The sequence below is a fragment of the Telopea speciosissima genome, chromosome 2, assembly GCF_018873765.1.
Source record: "Telopea speciosissima isolate NSW1024214 ecotype Mountain lineage chromosome 2, Tspe_v1, whole genome shotgun sequence".
Taxonomy (NCBI): Eukaryota; Viridiplantae; Streptophyta; class Magnoliopsida; order Proteales; family Proteaceae; genus Telopea; species Telopea speciosissima.
In genome coordinates, this window is record NC_057917.1 from 66436589 (window position 1) to 66457543 (window position 20955).

The window sequence follows — 20955 nt, forward strand, 5'->3', positions numbered from 1 at the left end:
AATCTACTTCAACAATAAGCTTCATCAGTAATGCATGTGGACATCACATTCCACATGCATTGTACATTGAATTCCTAAAGGGAAAAAAAATCTCAAGAAGTTTTCTTTAATCAAGTCTAATGGTGGCAAGAAAAGTTTTCATTATGGGTAGAGAGCTTAATATTGAAGACTGGTTATTAATTTAGTTTCCTAACTTTTCCCCAATTTGCATAGAATTTTAAGTTTAATTTGTTTATATTTTAAAATCAATCATTCAGTTAAAGACGGATTGATTTTTCCTTCACCCACGATATGAGAGAACCTCTTAATCCATGGGATCTAATACTCTTATTGAAGTGAGAAAAGATATTTCTGACCTTCAACTACAATAGGGGTGAGAGTTATTGATGACATTCACTATTCTAGGAGTCTAATAAGAGTGTCAACTCACTATGAATAAGGAGAATCTCTCTTCTCGTTCACCTTAGGTGAAGAAAAAGTTTCATTTTCAATTAAAGAAATAAGATTCATTTAGAAAGAAAATGCTTTACCAAGGCAAGTGTAGGTAGGGTGCAACTGTGCAAGTTTGGCCTTGTTGACCCGAACTCGCTAGGCCCACCCTAAGCCTGAATAGGGCCTAGGCTTAGATACCCTGGTCCTAAGGTCAGGTCAGGACTGAGAATATTTTTGGCCCTGAGTCAGGGCTAAGCTGGACCAGGGTTGAGGCCTTGGGCTGCGCCTGGCCCGACTCTACCCAACCCAACCCAACCCGATCTTCTTCTTCTTCTTCTCAACCTAGCCTAGCCCTTGCATTTCCCTTCCCCCTCCCCATGATCAGGGCCTACCAGGATCAGCCTGGCCCGATCCTGAGGGTAAGTCAGGGTTGGATTTTCAAGTCATGAGTTAGAGTTAGGTTGGGCTGCGGCCCAACTAAGGGAACTCAAGGTTGAACTCAGGGTTGAGGGAGAACCTTTTAATGATTAGCGATAACATGTTGGAGACCCTTTTTTTTAAGTCATCTTCTCTTTCACAAGTTTCAGTGGATTTTAGAAGGGTGGAGCAAGCATAGTAGCCCACCTTCTCCATCACCTTTGAATCACACATGATGATCACATAATTAATTACTTACTTACCCCCATCACATGGTTTTGATTAATTATATACCCACTTTGTTTAACCTAATTCACATAAGTCCAAACAAACAATTCCAAAATGGAATGACAACTAAGACTTGAATTCATAATAATTAATTAAACAGATGATGTTGTTAATTCATCCTTACACCTAAAAGCAAAAGCCACAATGACTTCAAATTAATATTTATATCTTATTCTCTTCATCACCTATATAGTTTGCTACGCAATTTTAATTTTGTTTGGTTATCTAATCAAACTGATCGATGCCAGTACAAGAAATGAGACCAAGTTAGTTGTTCTTTGCTTTAAAGAAGGGGCGCAATTCAATTGGAATTTTCTTCTATTTCGGCTATTCTAATTGGTACACTTTATTTCTTTCTACATATATAGGGTGGGTACGTAGTGGTAGTTGGTGATTTCCACTTCTTTCTCCTTAATTTCTACTTTGAAAGATCTATTTATTAGAGCTTCACATAATGTGTCTGTCCTTGTATTTTACTTACAAACAAGATCGACAACATATCAGATGAGGAGGATAAATACATTTTTTACATGTCTCCTTCAATATCCAAATGTCCCCTCACCTGTTCTAAGGCTTAAACAACTTCCTTCACTCGAGAGTTTGAGCTGTAAATCTGTGGACCAAAGAGAGAGAGAGAGAGAAAGAGAAGCTGGATGGGCTTTCCTAATTGTTTATCAAAAACAGTTATTGGATCCAGATCTTCTAAGGTACGGGCTGCCCGTCTTGTCGTGTTGCGCAGACACAAGGTGGCGCGCATTAATCATCTTACTCTTACTCAAACGTCTTGTGTTTGCAGAGCACAGACAGGACAGGGCAACGCGCTGTAGAAGATCTGTATTGTTATTGTTGCTAGTTTTGGCTATGCATGGACAGGCGGCCAGACTGACGCAAAAACCATGTGCCTCGGTCAAAGGCTCATAACAACCACTAAGAGACAGATGGTGGAAATGGAGGTCTGGTCTACCTCGTGAACACTGGTATCACCTTTCGAAAGCAAATTAAAGCACGTGCATGGCTTGGCCATAGAGGGCTTTTTTATGGTTATAGAATTTCAATGTGTTATAATATATTTAAATCATCTTCTATCAATCTTTGTAATATTGACTTGATTATGTTAACTAGGCTCCTAGTTAGGGAAGCTAAGAGGAGAAGGTGGAATTCTATAATGACCGTAGATGTGGAATAGTTTGTATTCTTTTTATTAACTTAATGTTAGTTTTTCTTTTTCTCATCAAGAGAGAGAGAGATGGTGTTAGTAGGGGTGTCAATTCCAAGCCTAGCCCGGCACATTTAATAATCTAGCGGTCCCAATGTGGGGTTCTAGTCCGTTAGGAGCCCAATCAGACCGATTGATTCAAGGCCCGATCTAGCCCAAGCCTTTAACTTGTAAACTTCCCTTGTCCTTCCCTCTCCCGGTCTCCCTTGTGTGGTTGTGTCAATATTTACCTGTATATGAAAATTTAGAAGAAATTATATGGAATTTACCAGATTGGAGATACTTTACCTCAAAATATTGCACCAATTACATATTTACACTATTAGAGAAGCGGATTTCTCACCAACTCCAATAGCACCCAAGAAAGCACAAAGAAATGAAGAAATTATAGTTCAAATAATAATAATAAAAAAAGCAACAAAAAAAGGCATACAAGTCTGGAGGTGAATAAAGTGACTAAAATGGTTCACTTATCAAGATTTTGAAAATTCCAACTTTAGGGTTGTCATTGATCAGAGTCCCATATTTGAAAAAGAACGAAATGAGGCATCACACTACTCAAAAAGGACTGCACCATTTACAGTTTGTTTAAATTTAAACAGGCCCATAGCCCGATTTTGCACCATTTAAGGCCTGATTAAGGCTCGATTATAACCCGAGCCCTTCCAGGCCCAACTAGGCCAGACAAAGCCTGATCGATTGACACCACTAGGTATTAGGGTGCAAGTTTGGTCTAGAGAGTCTAACCCAAGCCGAAGCTAACACAAAAATTTTAGGGGTTGAGCTGAGATTTTCATCCCATGGGCTAGGGCTAGGGTTGGGTTGAAATTTCTAGGCTCAAGGTTGGGCTAGACCGGATCTAGTTTGAGGCTACGGTCGAGATGGCCATAGAATAAGTTCCATATTTCAACATATGAATATTTTGATATTTTGGGCGGGAGCCAAAAATGGCATCTATTCGTCAAAGTCAGGCTACCATTTTCTAAGCAATAAAAGGGACTTTGAAGACAAAAACTCAACATAATTCTCAGCTCAGCCCCACCAACTTCAAATTCCTCCGGTGACTTGGAAAAGGCTATGGAGCTGTAATACTATTCCGAAAGTGAAGAACTTCCTATGGAGAGCTTGCACAGAAGGTCTAGTTACAGCCACGATACTCAATCATCGCCGAGTTCCAATTGAACCCTCCTGCCCTAGATGCGCAAAGGACTGAATGGCCAACCTCCACTCCTTGGCTGTCTGATTGTTGTAAGTTAGACACCTTGTGTTCTTCGTGCACTAATAAATGATCTCTTGATTACCAAAAAAAAATAAAAGAATATTTAGATATTTTTCTTTATTTTGTAGAGTTTTTTACATTAAAAAATAAATAAAAACAAAAATTAGGCAACCTTAAGCCCAATAGGGTCTGGTCTAGAGACTCTAGACTGAGATATTCCAGCCCAACCTCAGGCTGGGCCAGGCCTGGGCTGAGCTCTTGGAATCTTGGGCTGGGTCTGGGTTTTTAAAATCCCGGCCCGGTATCAAAATAATAGACATTGGGTGCAAGTCAAGTCTGCGGTGGGCCCAGAATTGGGGCAGAACCAAGCCTAGCCCATCTCCAGCTGAATCGCTCGACTCGTTTATATCTACACTAACTGCCAAAGCAGACTCCGAGCCGGTCCAGGTTTCGAGTCGTAAAGCAGTACTGGCCTTATCCACTCCTTTCTCCTTCATTTGTTAAACCCTCGAGTAACTTGAGCTTCAACGAAACGATCGTCAACCAGGTTAAGATGTCTGTTGTCTTTCCTTCAACCTCGGTCGCCAACTCTCATATCGACAAATTCAGGTTCTTCACTTCAAATTCCTTCGTGAATGCTCCTTCGTATGCAAATTGTAAGCTCTTTAACCGCAGAACGCCATGTACAATCTTCTCATTATTCAGATATTACCCTCCCAAAGCTCAAATTCTCCCCTGCAATTATCGCCTCAACACTGAGTTTGAACCATCCGAGGGAGAACCCAGGGTCGATTTCGATATAGGGGAATCGGAAGACGAAGATTGGGCATCTCCATGGGAAGGGGCGATTGTTTACAAGAGAAATCCTTCTGTCTTACATTTGGAGTACTGCACAACCCTAGAGAGGCTGGGGTTGGAGCAGTTGTCGACGGAGACTTCGAAGTCTAGGGCTTCGACAATGGGGTTGAGGGTTTCGAAAGCTGTGAAGGACTATCCGCTCGGTACTCCCGTTCAAATCTCCTTCGACGTAACCAGGAAGAAGCAAAAGCTGAGGCTCGACGGGATTTTAAGGACCGTAATCACTCTCAATTGCAATAGGTATTCTCTTGATCTCTTCTAAAATTTATTTGCTTCTTTCTCGAATATTTCTTCCTTTTTATTATTTTTTTTAGAACAATGTTCATGAGCGTAGCTTTTGAAACGGCCTACAAACAGTACCATATATGTGCTCACCTCCATTCGGATATCCGAAACCTCCGGTTAATGGTAGTGGAATTAAATTATATAGAAGAATATGAACTCACCTCCATTCTGTCCCATCATTCCTCCAGACATTGCAGTTCAACCCCGGCAACCTTCTATGCTTTCCTACGGCGTCCTTCTTGTTTCTGGCAGTCACCGTAAGGTAGGTGTTGCCTCAAGGAGTTGCTCTCTGGCTTGTGTCTCTCCCCCAGTCAGAGCGAAAGATGGAATTTGTGTTGCTATCAACTTCACAAGCCAGAAAACCCTGTTAAACCAACTACATTTAACTCCCTAGTTACGGTTGGTTATGGATGGTCACCGCCCCTAATACATTTGTCAACATTTTCTCACTTTGTCTATATTGCCAAAGCCAATGTTCTTGGCCCATATTGCTACATATTGAGTAATATTTTGAGCTGTATTTGAAGTATTGTCATACTTTAAAAATCAGTTTTCCTCAACATTCAAAATGAAAACCTCACCAGCTTCACGTTTGATTGGCTTGCTGAAACAAGACTCCAACTTCAAGAACAACAGGTAGTCTCACAACTGTAGTAGGTATTGAACAACTCCACAGAAACCAAGGTTGCAGTAGAAATAAAATAGAAACAATGAGAAGGAGCAGAGGAAAGGGAAGAATAGGGGCATATGACCAAGGCCTCTCACCTATGGCCTTGGTCGGGGTATCCCACTAGCCACAATGGCATCTCACCACTCAGTGATTCTCACAGCAACAAGGCATAAAGCCAAAGCAATTCTTCGTTCCATAAATCATGGGAGATGGTCTCTAAGGACCTTACAATATAAAGAAGGGTTTATTCCCTTCAAAAGGAAACTTAGAAAAAATAGAAACTGCTAAAGAAAGGTCTACACATGTAGTAGTGGATCCTTGTATACCAAGGGTCTGTATGGCAACGTTCGGAAAAAAAATTCTTCTAGTGTTTTTGTGTTTTTTTTTGGAATACATATGAAATAGAACGTGTATGTGACGTACGGTCTGTTTTTGTGTTTTTTGGAATGAACTGGCTAGAAAAAACGCATATGGAACAATTTTGAGAAACAGGTTGACTATTTCATATATATCTATCACCATTCCAATACGATACCCAATGCCAATATTTTAAACCTTGCTCTCGTCTATCGCCACCACCTCCACTTCTACTGCCTCCACCATCAATGCAACTTCAACCACCACCACAGCCACCTCTACTGCCACCACCACCTCCTCCACCACCATCGCCACTCCACCTCCACCTCCTTCACCCCCACGGCCCCACCTCCTCCACCATCGCCACCAGAAGATATACTTCTGTTAATATAATAATATGCATTCCATACGTGTTTCTGTTTTTTTTTAGTGGCAAAAATATTTTTATCTAGTTTTACCGTACACATTTTCTTGTACAGAAATATTCCAAATTAACAGAAACATTGCCATACACACCCCAAGTAACTAATAGGAATACAAACAACTTAATAGAAACCAATGGTTTCCTAAATAACAAAACAGAAACCACAATTAATTAAGCAGTAGCACTACTATATGGACCCCCATGATTCTGGTTTTTGGTGAACCAGTAACACCCAGACCAAGGCTGGCTTGGCCTGAATCAAAAGAGGTTCAGTTGAATAACCCTGGCCTAGTGAAGGTCCTGATTCTTCTTCTTGTTGCAGCTATACTGTTTGGAGTATAACTTGTGTACATCACTCTACCTTTTACAGCTGTTAAGTTGAACAATCAGCAGGGCATGAACTCGCAGAAAATCAGGTTAGCAGAAAACCCACTCCACAGCTACAGCTAAATGGGATGTTGAAAGGGTAGTTCTTCCCGGAAAACATGACTTTCATCTGGACATTCTGTCTCTCCCTCACAACTGATTTAGGACAGGAAATAAAAGCCAATTCATCTGGACATTCTGTCACTCCCCCACGAGTCACGACTGATTTAGGACAGGAAATAAAAGCCTGTGGATACAATAGATTCAATATGCAGGATCACAATCACACCAAATATGAATTCATTTAGTAATCCCAACAAGGATGCACTTCAGATTATTATGTACCGTCTCAGCAAAAATTTTCTCCCTTGCTTTCAATCGTACAGTCTTCAATGCAATAATCTAGAGCCCCACTACAACCACCCTCCAAATATCAGCTCAAGCAAGAGGAATATAAACTGTTGGATTGGCAAGTTCATTCTATTTTGTGTGTAAATAATCTCGAACTTCGTAAGATACAAGGCTTCCTAGTGTACCTAGAGCTTGAAAAATATCAAACAAAAAAATAGAGGCTGAGTGGGGACTGATTTTAATAATCTCGAACTTCGTAAGATACAAGGCTTCGTAGAGTACCAAGAGCTTGTAAAATATCAAACAAAAACTAGAGGCTGAGTAGGGACTGATTTTATTGATATTACTGCTCAAATTTATTATTTCCACTAAATAAATATACGAAACAGTAATAACCAAAATAATCAACTTTATGGCATTGCACGTTGTAGAAATCCCAACTAAATACTTAATAACAACAACAGATTTAGCAAAGTATCTTAATAACAACAGTGGAATTCAGAAACTTATCTGTTCTTTATAGATTTGTGCAATTGAATATCAAGAACAGTGAAAGATAAAGTAGAAGATAATAGTAATCCTTCACACAGGTCCAACCATATGTAGAATGAAAGTGGAGCATCTTCTCCTCAGAAGTTTGACTTGTAAGGAACTCAATTCATTCATTAAAAAAGGGCGTACCCAGTGCACGAGGCTCCCGCCACTGCGAAGTCTGGGGAGGGTCATAATGTACACAGCCTTACCTCCGCTTCGCAGAGAGGCTGTTTCCTGAAACTCAATTCATTCATAATAATAAGTAAAAAATAAAAGCTAAACTCATTGTGATTAGGAAAACCCAAGATAAAAAGAAAGATTCACTTGGATCCCCTAAAAATAAAAACAAAACCTTTAAGCTAATTCAAGACTCTTGTGGAACTGAATTTAAGCTAAAAGGACAAAGGACAGGACATGCGGATGGGGAAGGCAGTTCAGTGCTCTGATTTCTTTTTGGCAGATGAAATGAGAAAATCTGGACTGTGGAAATGAAAGAGGATACCATTTATTTTCCATGGCAAATTTTGGGGCCCTATTGCAATCATATATGGCCCACTATGTATTGCCCACTTATCCTTGTTCTTTGAATAGTCCAAAATTGTTCAAAAATTAAAAAAAAAAATTCATCATTTTTCCTTTTTTATTTTGACCTGTGGCAAGTCTATTTGGGCCCTGAATTTGCACATGAAAGGAGGATCAGGCCTACTGGTCACTACTGGTCAGTTGTCACTGAGAATTGGGCCACCAAGCCCCCCAACTAATCCACCATGTGGCAGATATTGCCTACCATATTGAGACTGGATGCATTTCCGGCATCTTGGTTCCATGCTTCTAAAATTAAACTAACTAAACACTATTGTTCACCCAAAAAATATCTAATCCAATTGCTACTAAATAAGTAATATTGATAGAAATAAGACTAGACCCATTTCTAAACACAGCCCAAGCCCACAACTCAAACAACAGCAATAGAATAAAAGTACAGACCAACAAACTGGCTCAAAACAAAAGACTACACTGAAATTCTTGGGTGAGACCTTACTGGACCCCCTTAATCAGTTTCCTTGAATTTCATCTATTCTACCTCTGCATCACCATTTTTCAAACTGATAACCAATTGTGTTTCATTTTCATTCCTTTCCTCTTTATCGAGTAACTGGCTATATAAATTCTCATATCAGCATTGATAGTCCATCCCAAACAATTGCTTCAGAATGTAGCTTTGACCTGCTAATGTCCTACCTGACTTTTTGGTTTCTGGGATCTTACCTAGTAGTGCCTCTTTCTCCTCTGGTCGGAATATAGTAATCCAGATTAGGACTGCATATTTTCTTGCCAAAGCATTTATACATTATGCGACACATGTAGAAGTTTTATAATTTCCATTTTGGTGGATCCCCATCACGAGGACTATTACCCAATCTGGTAATCATAACCATTCAAATTGTTACATTTATTTGAAGGTAACTTCACTTATGGTATTTGCTTAATGTGATCTATCTAATGGTATGACCTGGCACAGGTGTCTTTTGTAAAGATGGTTGGTGCATTATATTGTCCTTTAATATTCCTAGGTTGATCTATCTAATGATGTGACCTGGCACAGGTGTCTTTTGTAAGGATGGTTGATGCATTTTATTGTCCTTTAATTCCTAAGTTGCTACCATTCAATGGATAGGCTTTATTCAAAATTTTTGCAGATATAAATGACCAATTGTGTGGTTTTGTATCTGAATTTCATTTTCTTCTGTGTGACAGGTGCGGTGAGCCAGCTGCTGAGTGTGTCTTCACCAACTTCACACTCTTACTAACTGAAGAACCAGTTGAAGAACCAGAAGTGATTAATATGGGTGTAATCTTTGGAGAAGACAAAACCAAAACCTCCACTACGGGCAATGGTGAGGAAGATGATGATGATGATGCTTTAATCGACCTAGACAATTGGCTTTACTTCCCTACCGAAGAAAGAGAGATTGATATCTCGAAACACATAAGGGACATGGTGCATTTGGAGATCACCATTAATGCAATATGTGATTCAAAATGCAGAGGTATATGTCTCAAATGTGGCACAAATTTGAATACTGGTAGTTGTAATTGCAGCCAACATGTGGTAAAAGAGAAAAGTTATGGTCCTCTTGGAAATTTGAGAAAACAAATGCAACAAAAATCATCTATCAAGAGAACCACTAACCCCATGAGAGATTAATAGATGCCTTTGTTATTTAACAGCCATCATTTTAGCAGTTGTTTCTTTCTTCTATTATGGGCATCTAATCAAAATCAAGTTGTTCTGATAAACTCTTTTGTTACAATTCTGTTGTACATATTCTTTACCTTCAAGCTATTTGTAGAATCATTTGAAAGTATTATTATAGGGCTCCCTTTGTTTCCAGGTCAAAACCGTATAAAAAGAATTTGCAAACGGGTTAATTTGTGAAATGTGGGTGCAGGTCGGCTGGATCACATGCTCCACATCCAGATCCTAGTTTGATACCAATGACTTCATTTTCAGTTTCAAACATGAAAATAAAGGCTCCGTTTGGTTGCAAGGGGAATTCAAGGGAAGGGAAGGAAAAGGAAAATTTTCAAATCTAAAAAAAAAATATTTGTAATCATTACCCCATGTGATTGTATGAACTACTTAAATTTCTTACCATATATAGTAAAGATACATTTTACATATAATATTTATTTTACATTTTAAACCAAAGGGAAATGGATGCAAAGTAAAGTGAAATTTAATAACCAAAATATGGAAAGATTTGGAGTTAGATATATTGTCACATGGTGTCACATGGGGTGATAATTAAAAAAATTCTTTTTTTAAGTATGAAAATTTCACATTCCCTTCCCTTTGGAAAAGCGTATTATGGGAGAATTTTTGGAGCATAAACACGGTTATACACAAAACCTTTTGCCATATTTATATTTACATCTTTATTTATTTATTTTTGTCAATCCCCGATCAAGGGTACATAGGCCGACTAAGGGTTGGTGTCCCAACTCAAGTAAGGGCGGCAGGGGCATTAAAGAATGTACACATTCGATGAGCAACACATTTTTTTCTCATGCACCTTTTTCTTCGTACCTTTGTAAAGGATTCTAATTTAGATGGCAACACATTTTGCAAAAGAATTTCAAGTCTAGAATAAAAAGAATTCTAGTTTAGAGCATAGTTGGAAAATCAAGTTTCGTGATTCGACTCGCCTTTTAGAAAACCTGATGACTTGACCTGATTAAACCTAGTCAAGGTGAGGCATGTTTTTTTTTCCCGGGGGATTTATTTAGGTGAATTACCTGCATTGCACCTACTATTAAGTTTTGCTAAACATTAGAATTGAGAGGGTAAATACGACTACTTTTTTTTTCCATTAAAAACAAAAACTTCTTTAGATTTTAGAAAACGTAGTGTTTTAAATTTCAATATGGGAGTAGATTGCAATGATGGACCAGTTCTCGTTATTCCTTGATTTACTTCTTAAAGACTTAAACCGCTAGGCTCCAATTTCCCACCAAGGCCCTCCATTGACCATTCATGTCCTATTTCTTGACTATTACTTTTTCTTCTCTCCTATAGATTGTTAAATCAAATCTTACCTAAATCTCTCAATGAAGATTTTCTCAAGAAAGACTAGTAAGGCAGTAACTCACAATGATCCATCTCCCCCAACAACAGGTCTTCATCAAGCTGTGCGTGTTGTTGGCCTCCTGAATATAAATAATTACAATCGAAATTTTCTATACCCTAGTTATTCTATTTTTCTTGTCAATCTTCGTCTATGCTTTTCCTGTGTCCCTAATTTCATAGATCCGACAAGTTTCATGAAATCCCAGTGTACTATTTGTTTTCTCATCTTCGACGATTACCTTGAATCTTGCATCTTTCTTTCTTTGAATCCCTCCCTGTCTCTGTAAGGAAAGTGTTTGATGAGTTGCTACAAAGGAATTTGAACTTGTGGACTGATTAACTATGTAGAAAATGGTAAATTATAAATGACCTAACTCGGTGGTTAATGCATGACTTGGTTAAAAATACCAAATCAAAGATAAATCGGACTGACCAGGATCGAGTTTAGTCATTTTTAAGCCTGGTGAGTTCTCCGTGATTCTTGATTAGGTTTTATGATTTTTTGACTCGACTCAAGTGACTCGACCGAATCAAAACCTGATTTTCCAACTATGGTTTAGAGGGCAATACATTTTGCATATGAAGAACGTGCTTCTTGCAAATAGGCTTTACTCTTAGAATCAATAGGCCATAAAAGAACTTGAACAGATAATCAAAACTATATATTTATTTGAACGGATAAGGAAAAAGATCCCCACCACATTAGAGTGGGGATTTCTTTCCATATCCTCTCACATAATGAGTCGTGGCTCATGGGTTTACACTGACATTCTCTCTTTTTTTCTCCCTCTTCAGACTTAAATGTAGACTCCTTATTGGATAAACCCATCTCCCAAGTCCCACCCTCTTATTTGTTTGGTTTTCCACTTTAACATCATGGATAATAATTTTTTATAATAGGACCGACTATTTATGTAATCAATCCACTAGTCAACCCAAAGTTTGCCAGATCTGTTAGTCCTGCATCTGGAAGGAAAGCTTTTTCCAATTCTTTAGTTTATCCAGTTAAGCTTGCCAGATCTGTGGGTCCTGCTCCTGCATCTGGAAGGAAAGCTTTTTTCAATTCTTATGTTTATCTAGTTTTGAGTCTTTTCTTATGTTAAGGTAGGTGACCATTCCAAGTTGAATTTTGACTCATGGCGAGACTAAACAACCAAACAAGTTTTCCCCATTTTTTTTCTGTTTTATTGGTAATGTGATAGGGACTAAAACCAACAAGGCCACAAATCAACACAGGCTTTCTTGGGCCGGTTGAAGATTGATACTGAACTGGATTGGAACTCACAACAGAGTAAGCTTATCAATCGATTCGGCTCCGGGTATTCGGTTTGATCTAAGGGAATGCTAGTGTGAATTGAAATCAAACCAAATATAGATTTGGTTCTGAACTTTGATGCTCAAACCAAACCTGCTTGGATCATTTCAATATGTATTTGGTTCTACTCAGTTCCTTGTATTCAGTCTTTTAAATCAGTATTTTTCCGCTCTTACATTTTGTAGGACCTTTATCAGCTGCTGTGCCATCATGCGGCGCAATAGCAGCCATGTGTGCACAGTGGGGGCGACATGGCTGCTGCTGCACCGCACGATGGCACAACAGCGGATAAAAATTCCATTTTGTAACCTAATTTAAATTAAATTTATTCAGTTCTTACATGTTGAACCAAATTTATTTGATTTGGTTTGATTTATTTGGTTCGGTTTCAGTTTCCTTTTCCAATTTGACACCCTTACAACTAGGGGTATCAAAATTGAGACTGAACCAGATAAATCGGCCAGAACCTAATCGAATTGATCCGGATCGAACTGCATTGATGATTTATTGGACAGATTTCGGATTGGAGTATTACAAACCCGAACTGAACCACACTGAAAACTGAAAAAACCCAACATCAAAACCAAACTGATCTACCCGATAAGGAACCAATAACAACCCTAAATTCATTAAAAAAAAACAAAATTTTCATTGTTAAATCGAACTCAAAACCGAAATCAACCCCCGATACAATCTGAAACCGAAACTAAACTTTCCTTATACATGTTTGGTTTCAGATTCATCGTTCCACACCGAAATCGACTCAATTTGAACTGAAACAGTGAAACCTGCCCAAACTGAACGATTGACACCTCTACTACCTACTTACAAAGTTACAAACAGAGGATATCGGGCCCATTGCTATTCCATGTTGAAAATTTTCTTATAGTAAGAGTGTATCTGTAGAGAAGGAAGGCACTCTTTACCAAGTGGACAAATAAAAAAGTAGTAATGTTGAACTCATGGTATTTCTTAGAAGGGCTTTTCTAGCTTTATCATCAGACACGTGGAGAGTTAGTCAGTAAAATAAATAAGGGGACCATTTTCTGTGGGGGAGCGTGGCCCTTATATGTGCAGGGTCAATGGAAACGTGTGAGAGCCTTATAGGAGTGAGATTTTTGCTAATGGGGTGGTGGGGCTGTACATTCTCCCACATAAAACTTTTCTTCAATAAATAAAAAAAGAAAAAAATTTTAAAAAATATATTGAATTTGTTAACATTTTGATTGGACAATCAGACCACGTGTCGGTGTGGGTCGCCTCTCTCGTGGGCTGATTGCCACTTACCGCCTAAGTCTCCGGATCAGATGATCAGATCAACCGCGGCTTACGCTACGGCAACAGGTTCAAACGTAAATATACACCTGATTATTACTCAAATACCCTCCATGACTCCTTATATCTACTATACTACCTCTTTGTATTTACCTTCTTTCCTCATCTTAAGATATGCCATGTTCTGCATCATGAGTGGATTGCTATGATAACGCTTGTGTTCCCGTAACGTTAAGCCACCGCCCCAACCGCCTAACTACATCGAGTGCCCCATCATCATCTCTCGGATGCTCAGTTTAGTCAATGCCTGAGGCCGCTATGTAAGGAAGACCTCTTCTATCCTGTTTGATGATTGGTCGGTGCCCATGGTTGTGATTATGTTTTTTTTTTGGTGCAACATGGTTGTGATTATGTATAATATAAGAAAGGAACAAAGCAAACAATCATATGTGTGATTACACTTTCATCAAAAAGAGCTGCGTTGTGTGGTTGGGTGCATGGGTTTAGTCCCATATTGCGCGTGTGTGTGTGGTGTGCGTTGTGTATATTTATCATTCTGTGGTTCCAAAAGTTAGTTAACCTTTTGAGATTGGTGTGTAGTTTGTGGGATTATATTTTCATAAAAAAGAAGCAAAACATCATACGTAACGTAGTTTTTTTTTAATGGAATTTTTTAACATAGTTTGATACGAGTACATATATTAACGATCTCTCTTGTTTGCAAACTCTGGCATTGTCTATCATACCCAACCGACATGATCGACACCCTCATACTGTGTGTCCTTGCTTGTCTGTTATACGTGATCGGCATGACCCATACCCATACCCCTACCCCTACCCCCACCTAAAGTATCTCGTACATCTTACTGCTACCGCATGATATGACGTGGTTCTACCTCTCCTATCATTACAGTCCACTTTGAGAGTTCGTTGTCACTCACCAAATATGAAGCGAAATACACTAGACTTGCACTTGTTAATCGCTTGAACCATCTATGGTCTTTATTGTCCACATGTATCTCATACTTGAGTTCCAACAATACTTCTACATGTTCAACACTTCGTACAAATTTTTACAAGTTTTTAATGTCTATCCTTGCATGACAACTATGATCCCTCTAGAAATCCTGAGAACACCTTCAAATGAGCATCTGAAACTTATCGAATCCAATGTTCTTAGTGAAATCAAATTCTTCCATAAACTCAGCACATTTCTCATCCCAATCAAAGTTTGCAAAATCTAATCAATACATGCGAATCTATGTAGTCTCAATCCCGTTAATTTTACTTTTCGCGTTTGTCATTTTGACAATCCTATTATCACTTTTATGATATATAGCAAATTGATCCTTAACCAGGGTTTTAGTAATTGGTATCAGTAATGGTCTCTGTTGATACCGATCCGAATCGATATGGATTGGTCATGTTTTCTTCAGAAAACTTGATTTTTTTTATACTTAATTTCAAGCAACATATTATATGATCTATTTAGGTTTGATTACAAAAATATGATTAAATAATATTTTATGATATTAAATACCCTTATCAAACTCACAATATTACAAATAATTAAACAAGAAATTAAATGAAAAAAACATAAGGATATCTATGTAATTTCATATATGAAACATCACCATCAACCCTATTGGTGTAGTGGATTCAGCCCATCACTTTCTCATCTTCTTGAATTTTTGTCTTCTCCAATTCTTCGTAATTCAACACAAACAGTGAGGCCGTAGCGCCACTCTCCAAACTCATAATTCCACGCTCTAGTCACCACCAAGTATGTAAATGAAGTATTCAATTTGTGTTTGTATCCATTTAAGGGAATCCATACTAGAGAAACTATTCAAATATATTCAAAAGCTAGATAGATAGGGATACTAATAGTGTTACATTTAATTCGAATTCAATATGCGTACATCCCTAGTTCCTCTTAGGAGTTAGGATTCACAATTTGGAGGACGAAAATTTCATTTTCCGATTTGTGAAAGAATGATAAGTAAGCATGTCAACCAGACCCAATCATGCCTAGTTGGTCTCCACCAATTTAAGACCTCAAGTGGTTTCACCCGCTTAGGTAAGGGACAATTTCCAAGATCTGAGATAAAAAAAAATATATATATATATGTTGCTATTGAAATTTGAATCGTCATGCTGAGAGGAGACTTGTGCACCAAGAATGAAGAACCGAATAAGAGACAGGGTTGGAGAGAACTTCAAGGGAGACTCTCCGATGCTTAAGTCAGAAATCCAAACAACAGTAATATGAGTTGAGAAACTGAAAGAGCACGAGTTTGAGAGAATAATTGAGTGTATTGCACCTTATACCCTACATTTCTATTTATCAAATGGAAGTTGGAGAAGCTTGAATCGTAGTAAGAGGTAAGTAAAGAGAGTTTCCTTGTGGAGAATCCTTAATCTCTTTGCAATCGTGGAATGAGAGAGTTCGAGTCCCAATGAGTCACACTTTTTTTTTTTTGTTTGGGTAATATCAATGAGTCACACTCGCTTTAACCCTAATCTTCTTTTTTTTCTTGATATTTTGTCACATGTCAATCATCCATTGATAAACTATTTATATTCATATAAAAAAAGGTCAAAAAAAAATAAACTACTTGATATGTCGGCTCTACACATAGAAGCGTACAAAATTACTGCACTCACCCCATGAAATAAAAAATCACATCATGTTGATCATGAACAAATTTCTATTCCATCTGTCAGTTATCGATCGGACTCAAGATAATCAATCTAATTAGACTATAAATGATGATTTAAACGAGCTACAATCAAACTAAATGAGCTTAGATTATTCTATAAATGTTCACATTAGTCATGGATCCCAATCAAACAACTGTCCTTTTACCAAAAAAAATAAAAATCAAACAACTGTCCACCGAAAACCCTCCAATTATTAATCGATCTGTTTTTGAATTCGACACGTTATGGAAGGTTGGGCGAATCTCAAGCTTCAACGGACCAATTCAAGTCGGGCCTACCATTTTCACACCCTCATTATGGAAAGTTCACATGAAAAAGAAGCAACAATGCCTCCTGTATCTTCGGAGTAGTCTCTCCAAAAACGCCAAAACGTGGCTGCCCTTACTGGGTTTCAACGATGAACAGCATGAACCAACGGTGATAGATTCGATCACTCAAAAAGTCTTACTTTCAAACACCCAAATTGGGCCCCACACTAATCATGGACCTTACCGGACTGTTACATAATCCCGGGCCCCTACTTACCTAACAAACTTAGGGGTATTTTCGTCAAAACCATTTATTTTATCTGGAATATGCCTTTTAACGATTCCTTCCGTCTGCCATTCCAGTATTCAACCCTACTATGAGTCTCTGAGCCTTTCGTTGTTCCACTCGTACACGGAGTAGGAATAGAAACCGACACGAATTGCTTAACTGTGTAAGGCGTCTCAGCCACCGTTCATCAGGCATATCTACCAGTCAACAGGATATTTTCCCTTAACCTAAACCCAGAAGCTACATAATAGAATAGACCACAGAAACACCTCATCGGCCTAAAACTGTCAAAAACAAGTGAAGTAGGAATATACTTTTATACACGTAAGAGTTGTGCGACACAAATACATGTGCTCCTACGAGGTCCACCCACGTGGTATAGGAACAAGTAGTGGACCTTTGCTTGGAAATCGCTCTCTCGGGTTAGAGTTAGACACGTCAAATTTCCGTCACCGTCAATGTTTCGCCGTTAAATCTCCCACTTAAAGTTGAGTAAAGTTCAAACCCCCAATGGCCTACTCGGGCCACTCGGCTATTTCTCATTTAAAAGCGATTGTCGGCTCATCTTCCTGTTTCACGACTCATACGAAGTCAAAATAACTGGTGAGAGCACCGAAATTCGAAAAAAAAGAAGAAGAGAGAAAGAGAGCTGTGAACCAGAGCTTAAGAATTGCTGATTTGCAGAAGTAATTAGGCTTTGAATTTTCTGAAAGAAATCAAATGTCGGATAAGAAGAAAGAAAGTCAAGCTCTCCTGCTCGGTCGATACGAGATCGGAAAGCTTCTTGGCCATGGTACTTTTGCGAAGGTCTACCACGCCAGGAACGTTAAAACTGGCGAAAGCGTTGCGATTAAGGTTCTTGATAAGGAGAAAATCCTTAAAGGAGGTTTGATTGCTCATATCAAGCGTGAGATCTCGATCTTACGTCGTGTTCGACATCCCAACATCGTTCAGCTCTTCGAGGTCATGGCTACCAAGGCCAAGATCTACTTTGTAATGGAGTATGTGAAGGGAGGTGAGCTATTCAATAAGGTTGCTAAAGGTCGGTTAAAAGAGGAAGTTGCGAGGAAGTATTTCCAGCAGCTTATCTCTGCTGTCGGATTCTGCCATGCGAGAGGTGTTTACCACCGAGATCTCAAGCCTGAAAACCTTTTATTAGACGAGAATGGTGACCTCAAGGTCTCCGATTTCGGCCTTAGCGCTGTATCGGATCAGATGAGGCAGGACGGATTGTTCCACACTTTCTGTGGAACCCCTGCGTATGTTGCCCCCGAAGTTCTAGCTCGCAAGGGCTACGATGGGGCCAAGGTCGATATCTGGTCTTGTGGTGTGATTTTGTTTGTTTTAATGGCTGGTTATCTTCCTTTTCAAGACCAGAACATTATGCAGATGTATAAAAAAATCTATAAAGGGGAGTTCCGATGCCCTAGGTGGTTCTCTCCTGAGCTCTCCCGTCTCCTTTCTCGTCTCCTCGACACGAATCCGGAGACCAGAATCACGATTCCTGAAATAATGGAGAATCGGTGGTTCAAGAAAGGATTCAAACACATTAAGTTCTACATTGAGAACGATCGCCTGTGCAGCTTTGCCGACGACGACGTTGAATCTTCATCCGAACAATCCGTATCAGAATCAGAGTCCGAGTCAGAAACGCCGAGACTGCCCGTCCTTGGGTTGCCCAGACCAGCTAGTTTGAATGCTTTCGACATCATATCGTTCTCACCGGGATTTGATCTCTCCGGTTTGTTCGAAGAGACAGGGGAAGAATCAAGGTTTGTTTCGGGTGCTCCAGTGTCGAAAATTATATCAAAATTGGAGGAGATTGCCAAGGTGGTTAGCTTCACAGTTCGGAAGAAGGATTGTCTTGTAAACTTAGAAGGATCAAAAGAAGGCGAAAAGGGGCCTTTGACGATTGCGGCTGAGATATTCGAATTAACACCCTCATTGAGGGTGGTAGAAGTTAAGAAGAAAGGAGGGGACAAGGGAGAGTATGATGAATTCTGTAACAGAGAACTCAAGCCCGTGTTGCAGACCCTTCTGCTTGACGATTCTCCTGTTCCTCCCATTATCCCTTCAGATACCGAGTAGAGAAAATAAACAAAAACACAAACAAGAAAATGTATGTTTCTATCTTTTTTATGTTTTTTTTGGGTTTGTCATTTTGATTTTGCACTTGTAGTTACTTGTTTCTTCTCTTCGGGGGCATCTGTATGATATTTATATATAATATAATTTTCCTGTTCTTTAATTTGTTCTATTGTGTTAAACTTTGTGTGAGGTCTGAGGAGTTCCTTTGGCCTTTGTACAGCTCTGCTGCAGTATTTCTTTGAAGTCTTGAACTTACAAGGGGAAATGAAGTGTGACCCTTTTTCTGATCCTAAAATGTATTTAGTGTTGAAACTTGGAAGGTGATTCTTTTCTGTAAATTTTTAATTAGCATGGAAAGAATAGGTTCTTATTATTATTGTGTAGGATTCTTGATTCTTACACTTTGGTGACACCTCATTGAAGGAGTCATTTGGTTGTGCGTAAGGCCCAGGTAAAAGGTGGACAGAGCATGACGCAAATGGAGAAGATGCTAATCCAGAAGTCAGAAATAGAATTTTCCAGAGCATAAAGCAATGAACTTTGGCAGCTGTTTTGAGTTGTTTTAGAGCAAGGCATAGGTTAAATCATTTAGTATCCATGAGGAACCCATGAAAGTTATTGAATCTTATAAGATGATATCATTTATGATTTCATATGGAAACCGGTGGAGGAAAATTCAGGAGGAGAGGTGCTTATTATGTGCCCATACCTTTTTTTTTTAAAATGAAGTAGTTCTCATGTTTGTTAAGTATTTAATTTTTATCCTCTGAGAATCTCAATCAAGATGGAAGAAGCTATAAAATGCAGAGAGCCGATGTGTCAGTAAATCAGAAAGATATGGAATTAAACTCTCTAAGGTAAAAGCTTTTGACACACAATTGTTTAATTCATTTGGAGACATTATCAAAAGGAAATATAAGATATTACCTTATATTTGTACAATTCTTCAGAACAAAAACCTTGGAGGGTAAAAGTGTCATGTTGGTATTCACACTCCTGAAGGTGAAAGCTTTTGATCCAAATTGTCTTGTTGTCACTACTCACTTGGCACCATATCATAAAGAAATTCAATCATCATAGCAAAAACCTCATTCTCAAATTGTTACTTGGTAGTATATGAGAGGGGGAAATAAAGTTGATACCTTATCTTGATGGTACGTGCTCTAAAATCTGAATAGGGATTGAGAAAAGGAGTATGAACAAGTACTCCCAAGACAAGTTTTTTCATTTTTCCATTTTTCCATTTTTCCATTTTGGGTCTTGTCTGACTAACAATAATGCGTCATCAAAAGACACGCAATATGTGTGGAAAAAATTGGAAGTTGGAAGTTTCCCTTTTTTATTTTTTTTAAGCTGCTTCTTCTTTAATTTTCCCTCATTGGAGTAGATTTTTCCGAGTATAGCCAACGAAACGATGTGACATCTAAATGCAATATTGTCCACATAATTCTATTACTATTAGCCTCACACTCGGTGAAGATATATCTCTGTCAATGATGTAATTTCTGGCTATTATATTGCTTATGTGATCTGTTGTTCAAGCTTTGGAGGTGGTCAATGAAGGCTTTTGTTGTTGGGTTTATTATGGGCATATGCTTAAAGCTTGGTTATTAGAACATGGAAAGAAATGAAGAAAAAGGGCTAAGGAAAGAAGGATGAACCCATGAAGCCTTCTACCAATATCTAATGTTATGAAGTGATTTAATTCTAGGTCTGATGTTCTCTGTGCCGCAGTGCAGGCTGCGCCCAGACACGTCAGCCTCCCACTCAAGGGGGCAGGGTGGTCATTGCACCCACCCCCATGTGTCTGCTGCGCCCCGGCACAGAGAACATTCTCCCATATATTTCAGAGATGAAACTCTTTACTTGTACTGTTTCACTATGTTTCTGCAGCATCAGCAAGGGTTGTGATCTTTTGATTGGAGCCAAGACATCATGGCCCATTACAATGATATCTTTGGAAGGGCA

At 38.8% G+C, this 20955-nt stretch overlaps 2 protein-coding genes across 2 annotated transcripts; both read left to right on the forward strand.

Moving 5' to 3' along the window:
- Positions 1-4078: 4078 nt before the first annotated feature.
- On the forward strand, positions 4079-9784 carry LOC122653106 (large ribosomal RNA subunit accumulation protein YCED homolog 1, chloroplastic). Its single transcript, XM_043847041.1, has 2 exons — positions 4079-4670; positions 9176-9784. Exons 1-2 carry the CDS (start codon positions 4126-4128, stop codon positions 9624-9626), a joined length of 996 nt encoding a protein of 331 aa, XP_043702976.1. The 5' UTR covers positions 4079-4125; the 3' UTR covers positions 9627-9784.
- Positions 9785-17572: 7788 nt separating this feature from the next.
- Positions 17573-19009, forward strand: LOC122652074 (CBL-interacting serine/threonine-protein kinase 12-like). The gene has a single exon (XM_043845744.1). It carries the CDS (start codon positions 17620-17622, stop codon positions 18985-18987), a length of 1368 nt encoding a protein of 455 aa, XP_043701679.1. The 5' UTR covers positions 17573-17619; the 3' UTR covers positions 18988-19009.
- The last annotated feature ends 1946 nt before the right edge of the window (positions 19010-20955 follow it).